The sequence below is a fragment of the Daucus carota genome, chromosome 8, assembly GCF_001625215.2.
Source record: "Daucus carota subsp. sativus chromosome 8, DH1 v3.0, whole genome shotgun sequence".
Classification (NCBI taxonomy): domain Eukaryota; kingdom Viridiplantae; phylum Streptophyta; class Magnoliopsida; order Apiales; family Apiaceae; genus Daucus; species Daucus carota.
In genome coordinates, this window is record NC_030388.2 from 26,198,721 (window position 1) to 26,219,088 (window position 20,368).

Consider the following 20,368-nt stretch of genomic DNA (forward strand, 5'->3'; position numbering starts at 1 on the left):
TTTTGAGTTATCATCCCTGTAACAGATATGGTTATCTTTATATTTTAAACTTACACAAAATCAAAATTTGTTATAATGAACTCTCATATAACAAACTCATTTGTGTTAATTCTATAAATTTATAACTTTAGTATTTTAGTTTGTAATTTTTGGAGAGTTTTTACTTGCATCTAGCACAAAGTCAAAATTTGTTATAGTACACTCATATAACAAACTTATTTGTGTTAATTCTATAAATGTATAACTTTAGTATTTTTATTTTTACTTGATATCATTCTTGCAATTGTAAGTTCTAAAATTCCTCATCGAAGAACATAGGTTGTCGCATTTTAGACTTGATAAAATATCATATTAGGATTTAGATGTGTGTTACTACTAGTACTATCATTCTTATCTGGCTCCATTTTATCTCATGCTTCACAAAAATTCATTTATTTATTTGTATTGTCTATAAATGCTGCTTAATTTTATTAAAATCATAAAACAATACACACACGTCAACCCCAGCTCACACAGTCACAGGTCAAGTCAAATATATATGTTGTATATTACGGGGTGTATTCGATTGGGATTTTAATGGATTGTTTTTAGTCTATGGATTTTAATGGATTGTATGGGATTTTGATTTTATGCGGATTCTTGATAAAATGTCGCAGAGTTGATAGGATTTAGGTACAGTGCTTCAAAATCCCATTGATTTTGGTGAGATTTCAGAATACTTAAAATATACTGAAGAATGCCACAAAATCCATCATTTTATGAAATGAAAAAAAAATCCATCAGCATTTGAATACCATCAGATTTTAATGGATTTTAAACAATCCCAATTGAATACCATCGGATTTTAAAACATAATTTAAAATCTCAATTGAATACCACCAGATTTTATAGCATAATTTAAAATCCCAATCGAATACCTCGAGATTTTAATGGATTTCAAACAATCCCAATCGAATACCCTCAGATTTCATGAATGCAAAAAAAATGTTTTAAAATCTCAATCCAATACACCCCAATTAGACTCAAAAATGATTTTTATCTCCGTATAATAAATATATGATTGGATACATTGGGCCGTTTGAGTGTGCTTAAAATAAGTGCTTGTTGCTTAAAATAAAAAAAATGAAGTAGAATTTAGAAGTTAGTTAAGACTTATAAGTGATTGTGATTAAAGTGTTTGGGAGAAAAGCAGAAGTCATGAAACAAAAGTCAGGAATTCTAGTGCTTCTCGACTTTTTACCCAAACAGCCCAAACAGTACGAATAAGTGCTTATAATTTAAAACTAATGAAGCCGCCCAAACACCCGCGCGACCGCGCGTTCGGCCCCAAACTCCCCTATAATAGTTACGCCGGATGTAAGGTTCAGTATTCATGTTTCGCCATGTGAGCGTTAAATATTAGTCATGGGCTCATGGCGCAAATGAATACACATTAAAACATTAAATTAAATTACCTGGAGCCACCGTCTACTAGTCATGTTCGCACAGAGGGCAAAGTGGTCAAAAGTAGGTCCACCTATCGCTGCATATTTATATCGTAAACAGAGTTAATTAGGTAATTAGGTTATTCTGGTCGCTTGCACCATTTTGATATCAAATTGTTTGCTGATCTCGTTACCATTTCATACTGTACCGAATAGTTTGAAATTATTTCTTCATAGTTTAAGCAAATCTTAAAATCAATGATCTGATTTTTCATCTTATTGTGAGAGAAACAAATTATGTTAAGATTATTAACCTAACATGCATCTCTGTCGAGCACGGTTGGATAACTCAAATGATAAAAGAATTTATCATCTGTCGTCTTAGGTCTCGGGTCCGATCCTCGCTCAACCCGAGTTACATAATTTGTACATTGCACCACGCAACAGTTCTAGTTGCCCAACCAGAGAATTGAATGCCATGCATTGCAGGCTATCCAGCTATTAAAGTTCGTTGGTGGTAGTTGCACTACCCTCACCTCTTCTCCTTCCCCTTTAAATTCTATTCTATCGCTCGATCTCCTTCAATCATAAATCATCTCGATCTTTCTTTCATTCCTCATTTTCATTTCCAACCAAAAAGTAGAAAAAAAAAAATTCACCTGTATACTTTTTCTGTCCCCCTTGTTCCGTTATCTTTCACGTCATATTTTCCGTGATCACAAGTACTTCTTCTATCTTCGAAAATAATGGCGGTCGAAAATTCGGAACCCGAAATTCCGAAAAACAACGCAACCACCATGCCGAATTTCCTCCTGTCAGTTAAACTCAAGTATGTCAAGCTAGGTTACCATTACTTGATCTCAAACGCCATGTATCTTCTCCTTGTTCCGTTACTAGGTATTATTTGCCTTCACATTTCGACATTTTCGTTACAAGATCTCGCGCAAATATGGAACCACCTTAAATTCAATCTTGTGACCGTTATAACGTGTTCGACTCTAATAGTATTTTTAGCGACGCTCTACTACATGAGCCGGCCGCAAAAGGTCTATTTACTCGATTTCTCGTGTTACAAGCCCGAACCAGCCCGAATGTGCACAAAAGAGCTGTTCATGAAAAGATCCGAGCAGAATGGGAGCTTCACCGAAGAGAACTTGGCATTTCAAAAGAAGATCGTCGAGAGGTCAGGATTAGGCCAGAAGACGTATTTTCCTGAGGCCGTTTTGGAGGTACCTCCGAATTTAAGCATGGCTGAGGCCCGAAAAGAGGCCGAGATGGTCATGTTTGGAGCTATCGATGAGCTTCTGGCGAAAACAGGAGTTAAGGCCAAGGACATAGGGGTTCTTATTGTGAATTGTAGTTTGTTTAATCCGACACCGTCTCTTTCGTCGATGGTTGTGAATCATTACAAGCTTAGAGGTAACATTTTGAGCTATAATCTTGGTGGTATGGGTTGCAGTGCTGGCCTAATTTCTATAGATCTCGCCAAACAACTTTTGCAGGTTAGTTTTATCGATTTTTTTATGATGTGTCCAAAGGCACACAATAGTGACTAATTTTCACGAGAATATTAGCTTTTGATTGGTGGATAGATAATAAATATATTTTTCTCTGTTGCTTTAACGAAATTGAATGTGTGTTTATGTGACATTTTAATACATTGTCCTGATGGAAATGTTTAATTGCATATACGTGCAAGTTCCTGTCATTCAGGAACGCTCAATTATATATCAGGACTCGGAAATATTTTTGGTGAATGTTAATAAACGATTTGATTTTATGCTACAGGTTCAACCGAACTCCTATGCGCTAGTTGTGAGCATGGAAAACATAACTTTGAACTGGTATCTCGGCAACGACAGGTCAATGCTAGTCTCGAATTGCCTCTTTCGTATGGGAGGAGCTGCGATTCTCCTCTCCAACCGATCATCCGATGTTCGACGTTCAAAGTACCAGCTCATCCACACTGTCCGGACTCATAGAGGAGCCGATGACAGATGCTACAATTGCGTGTTCCAAAAGGAGGACGAGAACAAGAAAGTTGGCGTCGCGCTGTCAAAAGACCTGATGGCCGTGGCAGGGGAGGCCTTAAAAACGAACATCACGACACTCGGGCCACTAGTCCTTCCAATGTCCGAACAAATCTTATTTTTCGCAACATTGACGCTTAGGAAAATATTTAAATTCAAGATCAAGCCCTACATTCCGGATTTCAAGCTCGCGTTCGAGCACTTCTGCATCCATGCAGGAGGCAGGGCAGTATTAGATGAGCTAGAGAAAAATCTCGAACTTAAAGAGTGGCATATGGAGCCTTCGAGAATGACACTTTATAGATTCGGCAACACTTCTAGTAGCTCATTGTGGTACGAATTGGCGTACATGGAGGCTAAAGGGAGGATCCGAAAGGGCGATCGGACCTGGCAGATAGCATTCGGGTCGGGTTTCAAGTGCAACAGCGCGGTGTGGCGTGCAATGAGGACCATTAATCCTGCAAATGAAAAGAATCCATGGATTGATGAAATAGATGAGTTTCCAGTGCATGTGCCTAGAGTAACACAAATGGTTTCTTGAAGACTTGAACAAAACCGTTACTTTATATACCGAATGATTGATTGATATTTATTTGATGTGTAAAAAAGATTGTGTGATCAGTGTCTATTTTCAGGACTACAATTTCGTGTTCATATTTCCTATCAATTTGATTTATAGCGTCGCGTTTAGTTTTACAAGCAAAACTTCACTAAAGCATGGATCAAAATAAAAAGGAGAAAGAACTCCCCTTCCGGATTTCTTTTTCTTATGAAAAGTTGAATTCCATAAATAAAAGTTGAATATAGCATGCAGTGATCTTCAACTTATTTTAAAACATAAGGATGTCTCTGATGTTGATTGTGAAAAATTGTTTGGGATATTAAAAGTACTAAGAAAGTTTCAAAAAAAAAAATACTAAGAATTATTTTATTAAAAAAATGCTAGGCTTTTTTAAAAAAAATTCAAAAATTTCCCAAATTTCACATGTCATCTGATTGGATATCCAATCAATAAACAAAAATAAACCCCTCACAATTACATCAACCTCACTAATGTAACCATCTCAAATTGACAAAACGTCAAATATGTCATGTATATATGAATAATAAAAAGATTTGATTGCTTTCCAAATATTTTATTGTATTTGCAACTATTTGAATGAGCTACTTATTTAGGAACTAGGAAGCAATTAGTCAGGAATGGAACAGTGCCACCCTCCTTTGGTGACCATACCAGAAATAGCAGAGAAATGAATACATTATGCGCGTCTCCACGTTATATCCACGGGGCTTTAATTCGGCGACTCAGTCATGGATGGAAGTTAAAATAAATGCGAGAAAAAAGTAGGTGTATACATAAGAGTGGCATGCAGTTTTCATTCATTGTAATTGAGTTCTGTCATCTGTTAGCTCATTAATTGGGACAGCAACGAGAGTTAGTTGGCCCTGGACTCGAACACTAGTTGTATATATTGTACGTACAAAATTGGGTGCTTCCCAATTCTTGCTTTCGAGGGTTTGCATACAATAATAGTATCAAGTCGGTATCGGGGTTGGGGGGCCTAAATTCCGAAGGAACTTATAAAATTTGAGGCATCATATGACTTTTTTCCGTTATTTCTTATATTGGAAAGGGAAAATATTTTTCGCTTTTCTTAAGACAATATTATGAAGATATATCCTCATATTGGTTTCCTTTTCTACTATTTTTATTTTTTAGACCACTCGGTGTTTTAGAAATCCATGCATTCCGATTCAATTTAGACGGTGAGTTATATTTTTTTCATTATTATCTTATTTATTTTGAAATATAGAAAGTTAAGTACAAATCATTTCCCAAAGTGGCCAAATAGCCTGTCAATTTTAACTGGGATTTCAAGAAATGTATACTTATGAGGCTCAGTTATAAATGTATGTTAGTACAACACTCCCCTACCGTCGGCCCAGTTTACAGTGGGCTTTTTGAGAATAACTAAAATCACAACAATTCCTTTGGGCTTTGGGGCTGATTACATTTTTGTACAACAACTTTTGAGGAAGTAGATAGTCTTTACAATATCAAACTCGCAAAATCAAAATTTAGCATCATCACGCACCATGACACCAACCTCATCATTATTGAATATTGATACAGAATCTTCCCGTACCAATAAGCAACGTCTTCCTCTTCAATTCATTTAAATGGAACATCTGCAACTACAATTTAAATGGAGTAACGTCACAAAATTACTGAATTCATAGGAATCAGCATAGTTTTAACTACAGAAGATTGAATAAATGTAACACAGTGCCAGTTTGGGAAAGACCATTTCTGACTTTTTTCGATAAGAGGTCGGCTTCTACTTTTCTTGACCTATTTGTGTAAAAAGTCTGAAACACTTGTAAGAAGCTGAGAATGCTAGCTTTTGTTTCAGGATTTCTATTTCTTTCTCAAACAGTTTAATCACTTGTGAGCCTTAATTTATTTCTCACTCCTAGTCCATTTATTTTACTTTTAGCAAAAAACACTCTCTTTTTTAATTTGCCCAAACGGCCTCCGTAGTCTTGGGGAAGAGGGGCTAGGTAGTAGGTACCACTTGGATTGCAGTACTATACTAATTCTCGAAAGAAACCATTAAATCTGGCTAGCCACTTGTCTGAAAACATGCAAGAACCAATCACTTTTATAATGTAGTAGCTCCATGCATGACTTCTTGCAGAACTAACCTTCTTGATCTGTTTATTGTGAGAAAACACAGATTTATATGTTCTTCGAGCTCCTTCAATTGCTCGTTTAGGCAAGTCTCTCCAATCCAAAACTCCCTCACTACCTCTTTCAAAACCCCTGTCTTTTTATTTCTAACACACATGTCTGCCATGGCTTTGCTGTGCTCAATTTCATCGTACAACCTCATTACAAGTCGGCTCATGGTATTAAAATCATTGGTCAAATGTACACCCCTTTTGCTGCAACATCAAGCTGTGCTACTATTCTTTCCATAGAACTTGCCTTGATCTTCACCACCTTATTATGTTTCCTGAGTAATCCAAAGGAACAAGTACACAAAGCCGGATCAAGTACATTTTTAATCATACGGTGATTGGCTCGGATCTAATGGATACTCTGAACAAGTACTTCACAAATAATGCAGGTTTCTATTCATCCACATTTACCTTGTTCACCAAGCTATCCTCACATTCTTTTCGTCGTTTTCCACCTCTCCCTGAAAATTATAAATCACAAAGATTACATTCAAGAAAATACATCGATATCGATCACAATATTATACTACTCGGAATTAGCAGGAGGCTAAGATATACGTAGACCTTACTCGAGAACGAACCTCGTATCCCAAAAGGCGATTTGAACTTGAAGCAGGGCATTATTCTGAACCTTACAAAATCGTGAATGAAAGGAACGGTAACATGAATTACAATCTCTCAATATATATAGGCAGGACAGGTGGAATGTGTATTGTTATCTGTTGCTACAAACGAGGAAATGAACTTGGAGAAGGAACCAGTTGGCAACAAGCACAGGCTTAAATTGGAGTATAAGCTTGTTGTCTTTCTTTACACCCTAACTTCTTGCCTACGTTCCTCTGCTACCTCCACCTGCTAATTTGGTAAAAATGATGTTATCTATATTTGATAAATTCATTGTAAATAAGAAAGATAACAGAAAAAATAACAGATTAATAGCTTGCGGGGAATTTGTGCCTTTGAAATGTTTGAATACGTCAGAGTGTGGTAGTTTTTTTTCGAAATTATGATTATAAATAGAGCTTATTGCACTTTGTAATCCTACACTTTGGTCAATTAGCAAATCAGACCCCACCTTTTGAAACGTGACACATTGTAACCTTACATTTTATTTTCCTTTCAGTTTGTAACCCGGACCCACTATTCCGTTAAAAAACCACGTTACCGTGAAGTGATTAAGAGGTTAACAGCTGCAATTTCAGTTTATAACCCCCTATTACCCCTATACTTGATGTAGGCCTGGTAATTTAACACGTAACAGCCCGCAAGGGTTGGTTCAACTGGTTAAAGAGGGGACAAGTATCCTCTTGGTCACAGGTTCGACTCCCGAAGGGAGCAGAATTTGTGATTATGCCTCCTGGATTACCTTGGTTCACGTAGTTTGCAGGCTATTGCGGGCTGCGGGTTCCTACGTTAAAAAAAATTAACACGTAACACGCTAACACAAAACGAAATGACACGAAAAAAATGGATATGAGTTTTGATTTTTAATACACGAAACACGAAAGTACACGAACACGAAATTATACGATAGATTTCGTGTCGGATATGGATTTTCATTTTGAGTACACGAAATATTTGTACATAATTTTTATTATATATGTGTTATAATATATTATATAAATAATTGTGTAATATATATATATATATATTAGAGATTCGTTAACAAATTTGTAGAGAATTGTATGCAAGCATAAATATATTATTCATATTTAATAAAATTATATAAGAAAATATATATTAAAATTATTTATTGATTAAAATTATATTAATATTTGGGGGTTATAAACTGAAATTGCAGCTGTTAACTCTTAATCACTTCACGGTAACGTGGTTTTTTAACGGAATAGTGGGTCCGGGTTACAAACCGAAAAGAAAATAAAGTGTAGGGTTACAATGTGTCACGTTTCAAAGTGTGGGGTCTGATTTGCTAATTGACCAAAGTGTAGGGTTACAAAGTGCAATAAGCTCTTATAAATATTGAAAAGTTGATTGGATTTTTTAAGCTTTTGATTGAAATTTAGTGTATTTTATTTTATAAATTGCAATAGGTACCTGATAATTTTGTTTGATGCACATTTGAATTAATGTACTAGAATAGAGAGAAACAAAAAAGAAATGTTTTAAAGTATGTGATTACTTTTCCATCTTATTACAAGTGTGTGTCAATGAAAAAATATTTAACTTGTAAATAAAGGTATTATATGTCTTAAAGTACCTCCCTCTACTATCTTTATAATTTAGGTAAGCCAATTATTTAACATGATATCACCGGTTACTCGATATAATTATTTAAAATAAAAATTAAATTTTAATATTGAATTCATAGCTAATTATATATGATTATTTTAATATTGATCTAATTTATTGTATTTTTAGTATATGGTAATGTATATGATAATTATTTACTTTTTTAATTTGTTATTTGGTATGATATGATAAAGACGTATAGATTCATTTTTAAAACTAAATATAAATTAAAACTAAAAATATTTAATCACTAGAAGTTTGTCCTTGAATAGCTTAGACTTTTTTTTAAGATAATTTGAATAGTTAAGACTTATATAATGCATAAATTATTATTATTATATTAATAAACTTTAAGACTCCGTGGAATAATAAAACATAGACTCACAAACACAAACAAAACCCAAACACTGAAGATCATCGCATCATAATCATAACAATATCTATCATCCCCCTCTTTCTCACAAGCCACTCTGTGTCTATTCTTCTCTTCTGTGTCTATACCCGTGTTTGTTTAATCACACTCCCCGTGCCAAACACACCTTTAAACCCTAATTATTATTACTTGATAATTTACTATCTGTTTCGATTTAAGCCTCGTTTTCTTTACAGTGCTATGCCCGCAGATATAACGTCTTCTACTCCGATTCATTCTCTCCCGAAAAAGTCGGCGACGGGAGACGTCTCCGTCGCCGCGGCCGTGCCGGAGGAGAGTTCCGATGACAATGCTGCTGGTGGTGGTTATAGGAAGTCTGTTTGGAAAAGTGTAAACGGCGTCGTGGAGCCTGCTCCGGTTATGGGAGGTGATGCTTGGCCTACTATTACTGAGTCCACTCGCGGCGGTTCGTCTAAATTAGTTTCGAGTTCTTCGAAAAATTTATCTGATGGCTCCGTTTCTGTTGTGCAGGTAATTGTGTTTTGTTGAGTTTGGATTGCGATTATTTAGTTCGAATTGAGTGCTTGTTAGTTTAGTAGCATAGTGTGTACAGAGACATGTCACGTGTGGCACTAATAATCGGTAATCGTTTAGTCTGGAACTTTTATATGACATTGACAATCTATTGTTTAATGAATGTTAATTTAATGATCACGAAGATGCCTGCTTTAATCCTGATATTAATGAGTATTGGTTTTTATGTTTAACAGCTCTGTTTGTGAATGTATGTATTGTAGCTATTGTTTTTTGATTTGTTAGCCCTAATTTTGCTCTGTTTAGTAACATAGTTTTTACATGGACCTTTGATTATGTAATACACTAATACAAATATATTGTAAAGTCTAGACGAGTTTTATATGGCATATTGATGATCTATTCTAGTGTAATTGATTCATATAGCCGATCTTGAATGCCTTGTTTGCTCTGATTGTGAATGAATGTTCTTTTTTATTTCAAACAGCTTGGTTCGTGAATGTATATTATTTTTGATTTGAATGTATATATTTTTTTTGGTTTATAGCACTGAATCTGCTTCGCTTTGAACTGAATGCCTTACTATTTGTTAGTTATGACTTATGAGAGAGTGTGATGGGAAATTTGTGAAAACAATTATGTTCAGGGTTTTTTTTTGGTTTTATTGTGTTTCTGTTTCATTTGAATACAGGAACAAGTAACATTACACGCATCCCCGAAACAAGCTACTGCTAATGGACACCATAATTCTAATCATAATCGCAAACAACCTCATCGACAAAGGTCTATGAAGAAAGGTGGCAGTGCGGGGTCTGGATCAGGTCAGAGTGATACCATTCGCCCGCCTCCCCCGCCCCCACCGCCTCCATTTCCAATACCTTTTGGGAATGTATTACATCCTAGGACGGAGATGCCTATTAGAGATCCAGCTTCATTTAAGGGCAATAACCGGGATGCAAGACCACTGGCAGGTGGAGGGTCTCATTCACCAAGACATCCTTCTAGACGGGGTAACTTTGGTTCACGACCTGCTGGAGATGGAGGATATAACCATAGTTATGGAGCTCGACATGACCACGATCGCGAAAGAAATGCTTCTAGAAATTCTTCTGGAAGAGAAGTTCATATGCATCATATGGTCCCCCCTCCACCACCACCACCACCTCCTCCTCGAGGTTTGGCAAGACCAGTGCTGCCAGGACCAATCCCATACATTCCTCCCCCACTCGTGAGACCGTTTGGGGGTCCCATGCCTTTTGGTAAGTTTATATGGTTTGTTATCACATCAGAGTCTGTATTGAACTAATTTCGATTTTTTTTTACAGATATGGTCCCTCCATATATATATGGTCCACCAATGTCACCTGACTCCTTTAGGACCGTACCACTCATTCTACCACCACATCCTCATATATATCTTCCTCTAATTGATCCACATTTGCGGACTTTGTTACTCAATCAGATTGATTATTATTTCAGGTATAAGAACTTACTTGGAGTGGACCCCTTAAATTGTAAACTTATCATAGTTAGATTTCGTTTCTAGTAGGTTTATGTGCTATTTGTTTGCTTGCTACAGTGAAGATAATTTGGTTAAAGATGACTTCTTAAGGTCAAACATGGATGATCAGGGATGGGTATCTATTAGTTTAATAGCAAGTTTTCCTCGAGTAAGTAAATATTCACTTCACATCGTTGTTATTCTCCTTGAACAAGTATTAGTTACAGAGTTTGCCTACAAAAAATAAAAAAATATGTCATGACTATTATTCTGCAGGTGCTCTTTGCAGAAAATGTACTTGCACTTGATTGAGTGCTATTTTGTAGTTGTAAACCCCCCCCCCTCCCCCCCTGCTGAATGAACTATTCTGAGTTGAAAAGGCTGTACTCCGACAAGGTGCCTAAATTATCCTACGGATCACCTACTATTTTCAACATGGGCGGAGGCAGCCATATTCTATCTTAGTGCTTAACTATTATTATTGAATGAATCATGATTTTTCATGACTCGAGTAATTTGGATTTCCAAAACTTAATTTACATGACTCACTTACCTACTATTTCACTCTATATATCTATTCAAATGGAAGATTACGTGAAACATAATCTTTGTATTAGGTGTGTAACAATAAAGGGACATTCCGCTAAGAACTAAAAGTACGAGTCATGTTACTTTTCAAATCCATTATACTGTAATTACCTTAATTTCTGATATGGCGGTGATTTTAATCTGACATGTAGACATCAAATCCTTTACAGCTTTTAAGCAATCTGACAAGATTTTCCTGTTTTATGGCTTATCCATTCAATTTTTGCTACAAAGCTAGGTTAGAGTTCCATACCAATTTTCTTTCCTGATAATTATAGGTGTAAATACAGGAGTTGGCAACAATTTTACTATATTTTGTGGACTTTGAAAGTCATACTATTTACTGTTATTATGAAAAGCAGCAAGTCCTTTTATATCTTGCAATTGCGTTTGAATTTCATACTTGAAGTACTTATTTAGGATAAAAATGAAGGCTTGACTGGCACAGAAATTTAAAAAATCGATTCGGAAGTACTTGTCCTATATTTCGTGGTAGACTGGAGGGATACATATTCTCGTTCTATTTATTTGTTTAGGAAAATAGATGGTAAGAAAAGTTGATGGCTTTAGATCATTCGTATGGTCAGGTTATATACATTTACTTCTTTGTTTTTTTTAATGCCTGAGTTGCTGTATTTATGTATGAATCTGCTTCTCAATTGTAGTAATTTATTTATTTTATATATTCTAGTCTTTTAAAATGTTATAGATTCATTTATATTTTAACATGCGTCATTTGCTCATATACTTGTCTAGCATATGAAGTGCTATTAGTCTATTACTGGTACCACTTTTTATGAGTTAGGTATCCCATGTTAAGCTTAATTGGAGCTTGCGTATATAATCGCATAGTTAATTGTCCTGGTTTGGCTTTACATCATATTTGTCAACCCCATTCTGATATTACATTACCTTTGGACGTAATCTTTCCTCTTATTTTTTTATTTGGTTTTACATTCAATCTTTGTAATATATGGCAGGTTTTGAAATTGACAAGCGATGTCCAGTTGATTTTGGATACTTTGGGAGCTTCAACTGTTGTGGAAGTGCAGGTAAGGGTTTTTAGATGATGTGTTGCCTGATCAATTCGTGTCTTCTTATGTTTACAAGTTTTGTAAGTGCAAGTCTGTATTTTTTACTTTATAAATTCTATTGACAAATTTGTGTGGCGTGCTAAAAGAATGTATAATGTTCTTAAACTGTTGATCCGTGTTCACTTTCTGTGGTGCTTTGTCTGTCGTTAGTGAAAATGTTATGACTTCGTGGATCGCTTTTTTGGTAGCTTCTACATATTTTAAGTGACAGTAAGAGGGAACCACATAGGATGTTGAAACTCATAGGAAAAATTATGCATTAGATTTATATATAGAAAACACTTCTTCCATGTTTCATTAGAGTACTATATTTATTCTACATTCATTAGTAAAAGGACTTTTTGCAAACGGTTATAGAATCTTAATCACCCTTACATTTTACACATGATGCCGTCGAGGGCCATGTCAAGATGGTAAATGAATTGAATCAGATAACTGTCCGTCGAGGGCCAAAAATCTGATTATCCCCTTAATTTTACATTAAATTTCGTGTTTAGCTGTGCGTATGAGGGATTACAGCATGTTCTAGAAAATTTGTCTGAAGGAGGTTTTACACCTGCACCTGTGGTTGTGGATGTTCTAAATTTGTTTTTTTTCAAATTATTATTCTTTAACCTGTTTATTCGTAGGGAGACAAGATTAGGAGGCGTGACAATTGGAACAAGTGGATTCCCTCATTTCGTCATAGTTTGCCAGACCTTGGTTTGCAATCTCAAAGCGAGTCAACTGACATCATGCTGGCAACTTCCATTCAGGAGGTCCATTTGGACAAGGAGACTACTAACGGGATCAATAGTACTGACGCAAAAGTAGAGCACTCGGAGACAGAACCCAGTAGAGTTCCATCATCGGACTACACGATTACTCAACTAGAACCCGGGAAAGGGGAAAATTTAGCTGAAGCATCCATCCAGGGGTGTGCCTAAGCAAGAGCCAGCTACTGCAATTCCCATAGATGGATTTTTGAGAATTATGATAATAATTCTGTAGAGCCAAGTTGGGTCCAAAGTTTAAAATTGTTTGGAAGTTTCTATTTTGCTCTGATAATTGTTACATCTTACTCCTATATAGTATACCTTCTGTAGAAATTACTCCCTCTGTCCCATTTAATTGTATACATTTCTTTTCAACTGCTCGACATGCATTTCAATGCTCTTATAAAACATAGTTCCGTAACTTATTTTTGAGATTTTCTTTTTCTGAATAAAAGTATAACATCCAAACTTTAATTCAGAAAAAGAAAACTTTAAAAATAAATTACACAAGAGCATTAAAGTCCATGCCGCGTCCCCGTCCCCCAATGTATACTACTCAGGGGGACGGAGGGAGTACTGTTTTAGCTACAGTTTGGGATGGTAATTTGTACTGAACCGATGGTCACCGAGACCCGTTTCAACCCGAATGGACCCAACCAAACTCGAAGTTATCCAAGCTGTGTTCGAAAGTCCGAAGTGTAAGTATAGTTTGTACGGTATAACATGTAGATGCACAAAGTGCATTTTACTCTAATTCATAACCCACAAAGTGTGATTCAGGAATCCGACAAATTCACTGAGTAACTAATTACAGTACTAATTACAGTACAAATTATGATTCTACACATGCTTCTTATGAATTATAATTCAAAATGAATATATTTCTTTAGTTGCACTAAATTCATGAGAAATCCTCTCCCACTTTATTTTCAAATTTTGTGGTAGATGATGATTGTATTTGCACAACGTTAGGAACGTTATTTTTTTATGGGACAAAGAAAATATTCGTTCATTTCCTATAATTTACAAGTTGTATTTGATTATTCTGTTTTCGTCTTTTCGAAAACAAATGCTATTCACAATAGAAAAAAGTGAAAATGTTTTATCTTATTTAGCAAAAAAAAAAAAAAAGAAAAGAAAAAAAGAAAATGTTTTATCTTAAAAACTATTTGCACGGTCATATATTACGTTTGCAGAAGTTCAGCATAATTCCATTGTCGTCCAGCGGTTAGGATATCTGGCTTTCACCCAGGAGACCCGGGTTCGATTCCCGGCAATGGAATTTTTTTATATTCCACATTTCCATCCATAAACCTCTGTATCTTTGGGTAAGATTTAGATAAAAAAAACTCGGGACTTTATTCATTTACTCCCCCTTTTTTACCTTGATTTAATCTTATTGCAGCTATCATGTTTGTTACTATGCCTCACTCAACTTCCAATGCTTTAATTTATTGTAGCTAGTTGATGTTTACATTACAAGAAATTGTCAAATGCTTGTTCATTTACAATCTTGTGGCATAAAGTTTGGTTTTTTCGTAAAGTTAAGTTGTGTTTCTTGATTTTTAGGTTTTTTTAACATATTTATCGAGATTCTGAATGTTTGAAATTTACTGCTGGATGATAAGCCTAGCATGTAATTTAGTTTGTCATAGTATGCATCAAAGATGCAATGCATTTGATACAATACCTTGTTTGGTCATTGCCATTCTTTTAGTTCGTTCGTTCTTGAGTAGGCATACTTTACATTTCCGCAAGTAAATGGTAAAAATATAGGATGGGAGAGAATGAAGAGGAGAAGAAAGTGTGATAGAAATGGGAATTAGAGGGGTTATATAGACTGCGAGTAGTGTTTCTAAATGTTATAACTAAATAGTACATATTGGAAATACGTCATATGATGTTTGTTGCATTACGTATTTAGTTGTAGAATTAAGTCTTAAATATGCTACTTTGATTAAATGCTTTGGTTGCTTTGGTGGTTCATTATCACCATTCATAGAATTGGAGCATGTAACTAAGAATCCGTTCAAATGAAAGCTACATATATGCTGCTGTAAGGTACTTTGGCAGCGAGAGCAATGAGGAGACAAGTGAGACTTTCTGATTGCTCTCATCCTGAAAAAAAGAGTAGAACATTTACTCTGACTCAGCTGCAAGCGTCCAACATGGATATGTGTCCGAGTGTCTGAATTGGAAACATTTTAAAAAATTTACATGTTTTTGGCCTAAAATAAGTGTCCAGGTGTCCGTACCCATGTCGGAGTCTCCGACACGGGTACTCGAGGTAAAATGCAGAGTCCAAGTAACATAACTTTAGTTGCATCACGGGCTTTGCTGAAGACTCTACAGCCATTTATAGTAAACGTTGTTATGCATAAATTACGCAGGTATTTTTTGTTTTGGTTTTTTAAATTTTCTAGATCTTTAGGTATTTTGACATGTCTCTTTCTGCAGAAGTTGTAGCAATGGCTAGTAAAGTGATTAAAACTGTGGCGAAATCAGTGGGAGTCTACCAGTATCCTTGGTAGGAGAAGTTGATGAAACACCAGAATGATCTTTCAAAAGGGAGTCTGGGGCTACTGGCACCTCTGCGCGTGGAAGCATAGCGGTATTAGTGCCCTCAATCGAGCCTGAGTCCGAAAAGAAGTACTACTTGCTGGAGAAGATTGGCATAATGACCCAGAAAGGAAAGATGTTGATTGGCATAATTAACATCTACATATATTTTGTTCTAAACCTTTATCTTTTGAGGGAGTGCATGTAATTTGTTCAGGACTTCTATGAGTAAAAAAGATTCATTCACTTCTCTATCTTTCTTATTCTTTGTCAACCTTCTAGTATCAGAGCTTCTAAACTACATTTATGTTATGATTCTTTATAATGTCCATGCCCCTTCACTGTATTTAGGACCATTCTTTGTATTAGTATACTTTGATATGTGCTAAACATGTATAATTCTCCACAAACTTGCCAATAGTAGTTCTCGTTATTTATGTACAGAGTCTCCATAAATTGTTAGTGTGACTCATTGTATAATGTTTGTCTAGGAAATTATCAAGGATCAGGTTGCAAATATGATCTATGGCCCAAAGTACTTGGAGTGCAGATCATCCTGCAAAGTAAGTGCAAATGTTTTTCTTTAATTAAAAAATGCCTTTTTGGCCAACTAGTTTGAGCATTATTCTATGTCAGGGCCATGCAGAGACCTGTTAAATACTCAATGTGAAGGTTGTTAGGGCGATGAAGCTTAAGAGAAAAGATCTTTCAGGAGCTTCAGACCCATATGTTTAAAAAATTACAGAGCCTGATGCATTCCAGATATATAGTAATAAAACCAAACAAGAAGCAAATAAATTTTTGTATGTTGGACATATTAGCCTGTCAATTTTAAGTTTGAACTGGGATTTGAAGAAAATGTATACATATGGCCCAGTTATAGTAATATAGTAACAAGTATGTTACAACACTCCCCTACCGTCAGCCCGTTTACATGGGCTTTGAGAATAACGAAAAATCACAACAATTCCTTTGGTCCGATTACATTTTTATAGAACCAACTTTTCAGGAAGTAGAATAGTAGATATAGGGCTTTGTCAAGGGCTTATTTTTCTAAAAATATTGCATATTTTGATATATATATATATATGTTAAGAATGTGCTTAATATTGATTATATGAAGAAAAAAAATAAGAGCACATTTCAGGAAAAAGTAGAGTTTTATGTAATTTTCTGCAAAAATAAGCATTTTTTTGAAAAATAAATTTAGCCGACCACATGGTCTTTACAATATCAAACTTGAAAAATTAAAATTTAGCATCATCACGCACCATGACACAACCTCGTTATTGAATATTATCACACTATCCTCCAAAAACAATAAGCAAAATCATTCTCTTTTTTTCATTCATTGAATGGAGCATCTGCAATTACAATTTATGACAGGCCTGTTTCTCTGATTCATGAATGCGTTATCAGAATTTAAATAAAGAGTTAATTACAGTTTGTAACCCCTAGGATTGCTCCAAACGCACTTAAGATCCTGAACTATCAAACGTGACATAATGCACCCTGAACTTTACATTCCTGTGCAAGTTGTAACCCATAGTCACTATTCCGTCCAAATATGCCGTTAACTTTAACTGTTTGAGAGGTAACAGTGTGTATATTAGTTTCTTACAGCTACTTTACCCCTTGTGACTCCTCAAAATTTATGTATTATATTTTGAAATTATTTCTGAACACACACAACGATGTAAAAACTATTAAAATAATTTTTAAAATATGTATTTATTTTAAAATTTTAAAATAAGTTGCATCGTTTATGTAAAAATAATAATAAATTTTCAGATTCTAAATCTAGATACATATTTTAAACTTATTTTAAATTTTTTTACATCGTTGTGTGTGTTCAGAAATAATTTCAAAATATAATACATAATTTTTGAGGGGTCACAAGAGGTAAAGTAGCTGTTAGAAACTAATACACACACTGTTACCTCTCAAACAGTTAAAGTTAACGGCATATTTGGACGGAATAGTGACTATGGGTTACAACTTGCACGAGAATGTAAAGTTCAGGGTGCATTATGTCACGTTTGATAGTTCAGGATCTTAAGTGCGTTTGGAGCAATCCTAGGGGTTACAAACTGTAATTAACTCTTTAAATAAATTATTGCAATGAATTTGTCACATATGTTAATCTACCTTGTGTAGATATGTCATCAAAACAAACGGACATTATGGCAGCATGCAAGAAACCTGCAGCTCCCACCACTCCATCAGGCCATCCCCATGCCATATCATTACTCACTTGTAAATCCATATATGTAGCAAAAATCAGAAATTCAATTTTTAACTTCATATTTTAATATTCTACACTGAATCAGAAATTCAATTTTCATATTTTTAACTTCATAATGTTAAAAAGGAAGTACTATAGATTCCACATTTTTATTATTTAACTTAGAATATTGAGTCATTACTAACATTGAATATTGATCACCATTCAGCAGCCATGATACTCCATTTTCTTTAATTCACGGCACCTTATAATATTATTATCCGGCTCCAGCTTAGAGAGTAGTACATGTTTGGTGTACCTGCCGGCTGCTGAACGAGCATGCATCATGTCTAAACCTGGTATGGAACAAATCTAATTAAATGATTTCCCTCAGAAGGATTAATTCAGAAAAAAATAAATAAAATCCAACCACTTTTAAGTTCTAAAGAAAGTGTAATAGAAAAATTATACAAAAACTATTATTTTATTGAAGATTCTAAAACTATATATGTACTACAATAAGACATGTTTTGTGTAATAATATACTTACAATCAGAACATATTTTGTATAATAATATATTTTAGGTGGACGTATATAGTCTTCTTCCATATATAGCATCCACCTAGAAAAAAAGAGTGATTGTTAAAATTAATTGGTTTGCGACATGTATAGGGTTGTTTGTTTTAACCTAAAAGAAGGGTTTAATCCTTATAAGTGAGAATTTATTTGTAAGTGAAAAATGGATTTTATTTTATGTATTTGAATAATTTTTTCAATATTTACGAATAATCAGGTATACAAATTATTAATATATTGAAAAATTATTACTATCAATTGTCTTTTAAAGTGGTTTTTTAAATTTTTATAAAATCAAATTTCAAAGTAAAAATAAGTACCCAAAAACTAAAATTCTCAACTTTTAATATTCTGGTTTATAAGTCGGAAATTCATTTATAAATTCTTTACATATACAATACGGATAATTTACTTCTCATTTAAAATCTCAAAATCAGCTTAAAAGCTCATTCAAACACCATCATATATTGAGGATTGGAATACCGTAACAAACAACGCCCTTTGGTTTTAAAAACAAATAAATAAATTGCCTTTTAAATAAGTCGTGGCAAATAGAGCGTAATTCAAAAGTTATACACAAGTTCATTTCTACCGCATATTCTTAGTTCCAGACTTCCAGTCTAATTTATTTTGTGTTTAAAATTAGTGATAATTATTATTAAAAAGGTTAAGTGCTGTAAACAGAGAAAAATGATAAACACGTTTTCCTCCGGCTTTAAATTTCCGGTCAGTACCATTGTATACAGTCATGTGCTATATCAAAATTCAAATGTATATGATTAATTTTCTACTTTTATGGACCCTCTTGCCCAATGCCCGAAAAAGTGCCCAGGTCTTTCAATTATTTGGTGTGTCCTGGGTCTGTGTGCTTTGGTCAGTTACAAAATTCAAATGTTTATTTGGGGGCTTAATTCTACTGCCGATTTGTTCAGTTGCTAAAATTTATTTCAGTTGTTTGAATAGTTTTTTTTTAAGAAAAGAAGATAGTTCAATATATAATAGTCATACGACATCTACAAGAATGATCGTGTCGAACAAACATAGAAAAAATCAACAATGCATGTCTTCATACCAAGAAGATGAGACAAATAAGCGATTTTGAAATCGACGATGGTACATGTACAAATTTGCTCTGTGTTTACTAGGACTCGCAATTTCGATTTTCGGGTCGGGTTGACAGTCGCGGGTCAAAAATTTTACCCAACCCGAATCTGACCCGAAATTTTAATGGGTCAGAATACCCAACCCGAACCCGACCCGCATTACCCGCGGGTAACCTGAACCCGACCCGAAAATTAATTTTTATTAATAAATATATTTTTCTAATTATAAATAATTATTATTTTAATTCAAATAAATTAATTTATATTAAATTAATAATTTTTTATAAAATTTAAGTAATAAATATTAAAAAAATAATATGAATATATGTATTTTATATTCATATATATAATATTTATATTATATATTAATTTTTGGGTAATTTCGGGTAACCCGAATTCAACCCGAAAATGACCCGTTTTTTTTGGGTTGATTTTGGGTCAACCCGAATTCGACCCGAACCCGAAAAACTCCAACCCGAATTCATATTTTACGGGTTGAATTCGTGTCGGATTGTTGGGTTGGGTCCAATATTACCACCCCTAGTGTTTACCATTTTTTCCAAAAACTCTATTTCAGTTATCAACCACAAATGCTATTCTCGGAAGACTTTTAT

At 34.5% G+C, this 20,368-nt stretch overlaps 2 protein-coding genes, 1 long non-coding RNA gene and 1 other non-coding gene across 4 annotated transcripts; 3 read left to right on the plus strand and 1 right to left on the minus strand.

Annotated features, from left to right (window-relative positions):
- Nucleotides 1-1,958: 1,958 nt before the first annotated feature.
- Nucleotides 1,959-4,121, plus strand: LOC108197258 (3-ketoacyl-CoA synthase 20). Its single transcript, XM_017364830.2, has 2 exons — nt 1,959-2,926; nt 3,213-4,121. The coding sequence occupies exons 1-2, from the start codon at nt 2,171-2,173 to the stop codon at nt 3,993-3,995; spliced, it is 1,539 nt and encodes a 512-aa protein (XP_017220319.1). The 5' UTR covers nt 1,959-2,170; the 3' UTR covers nt 3,996-4,121.
- Nucleotides 4,122-6,258: 2,137 nt separating this feature from the next.
- Nucleotides 6,259-6,950, minus strand: LOC135148393 (uncharacterized). Its single transcript, XR_010286561.1, has 3 exons — nt 6,761-6,950; nt 6,608-6,657; nt 6,259-6,471 (listed from the first exon to the last, which is right to left on the minus strand). It is a non-coding gene; the product is annotated as an uncharacterized LOC135148393 (long non-coding RNA).
- Nucleotides 6,951-8,854: 1,904 nt separating this feature from the next.
- Nucleotides 8,855-13,671, plus strand: LOC108197239 (la-related protein 1B). The gene is made up of 6 exons (XM_017364799.2): nt 8,855-9,350; nt 10,045-10,612; nt 10,679-10,832; nt 10,933-11,023; nt 12,423-12,494; nt 13,166-13,671. Exons 1-6 carry the CDS (start codon nt 9,060-9,062, stop codon nt 13,460-13,462), a joined length of 1,473 nt encoding a protein of 490 aa, XP_017220288.1. The 5' UTR covers nt 8,855-9,059; the 3' UTR covers nt 13,463-13,671.
- An 830-nt stretch (nt 13,672-14,501) lies between these two features.
- Nucleotides 14,502-14,573, plus strand: TRNAE-UUC (transfer RNA glutamic acid (anticodon UUC)). Its single transcript has one exon. It is a non-coding gene; the product is annotated as a tRNA-Glu (tRNA).
- The last annotated feature ends 5,795 nt before the right edge of the window (nt 14,574-20,368 follow it).

Coding starts and splice junctions, on each gene's coding strand:
- LOC108197239 (XM_017364799.2), top strand. CDS start 9,060: ATGCCCGCAGATATAACGTCTTCTACTCCGATTCATTCTCTCCCGAAA. Junction 9,351..10,044: donor GCTCCGTTTCTGTTGTGCAG/GTAATTGTGTTT, acceptor ATTTGAATACAG/GAACAAGTAACATTACACGC. Junction 11,024..12,422: donor TAATAGCAAGTTTTCCTCGA/GTAAGTAAATAT, acceptor AATATATGGCAG/GTTTTGAAATTGACAAGCGA.
- LOC108197258 (XM_017364830.2), top strand. CDS start 2,171: ATGGCGGTCGAAAATTCGGAACCCGAAATTCCGAAAAACAACGCAACC. Junction 2,927..3,212: donor TCGCCAAACAACTTTTGCAG/GTTAGTTTTATC, acceptor TTTATGCTACAG/GTTCAACCGAACTCCTATGC.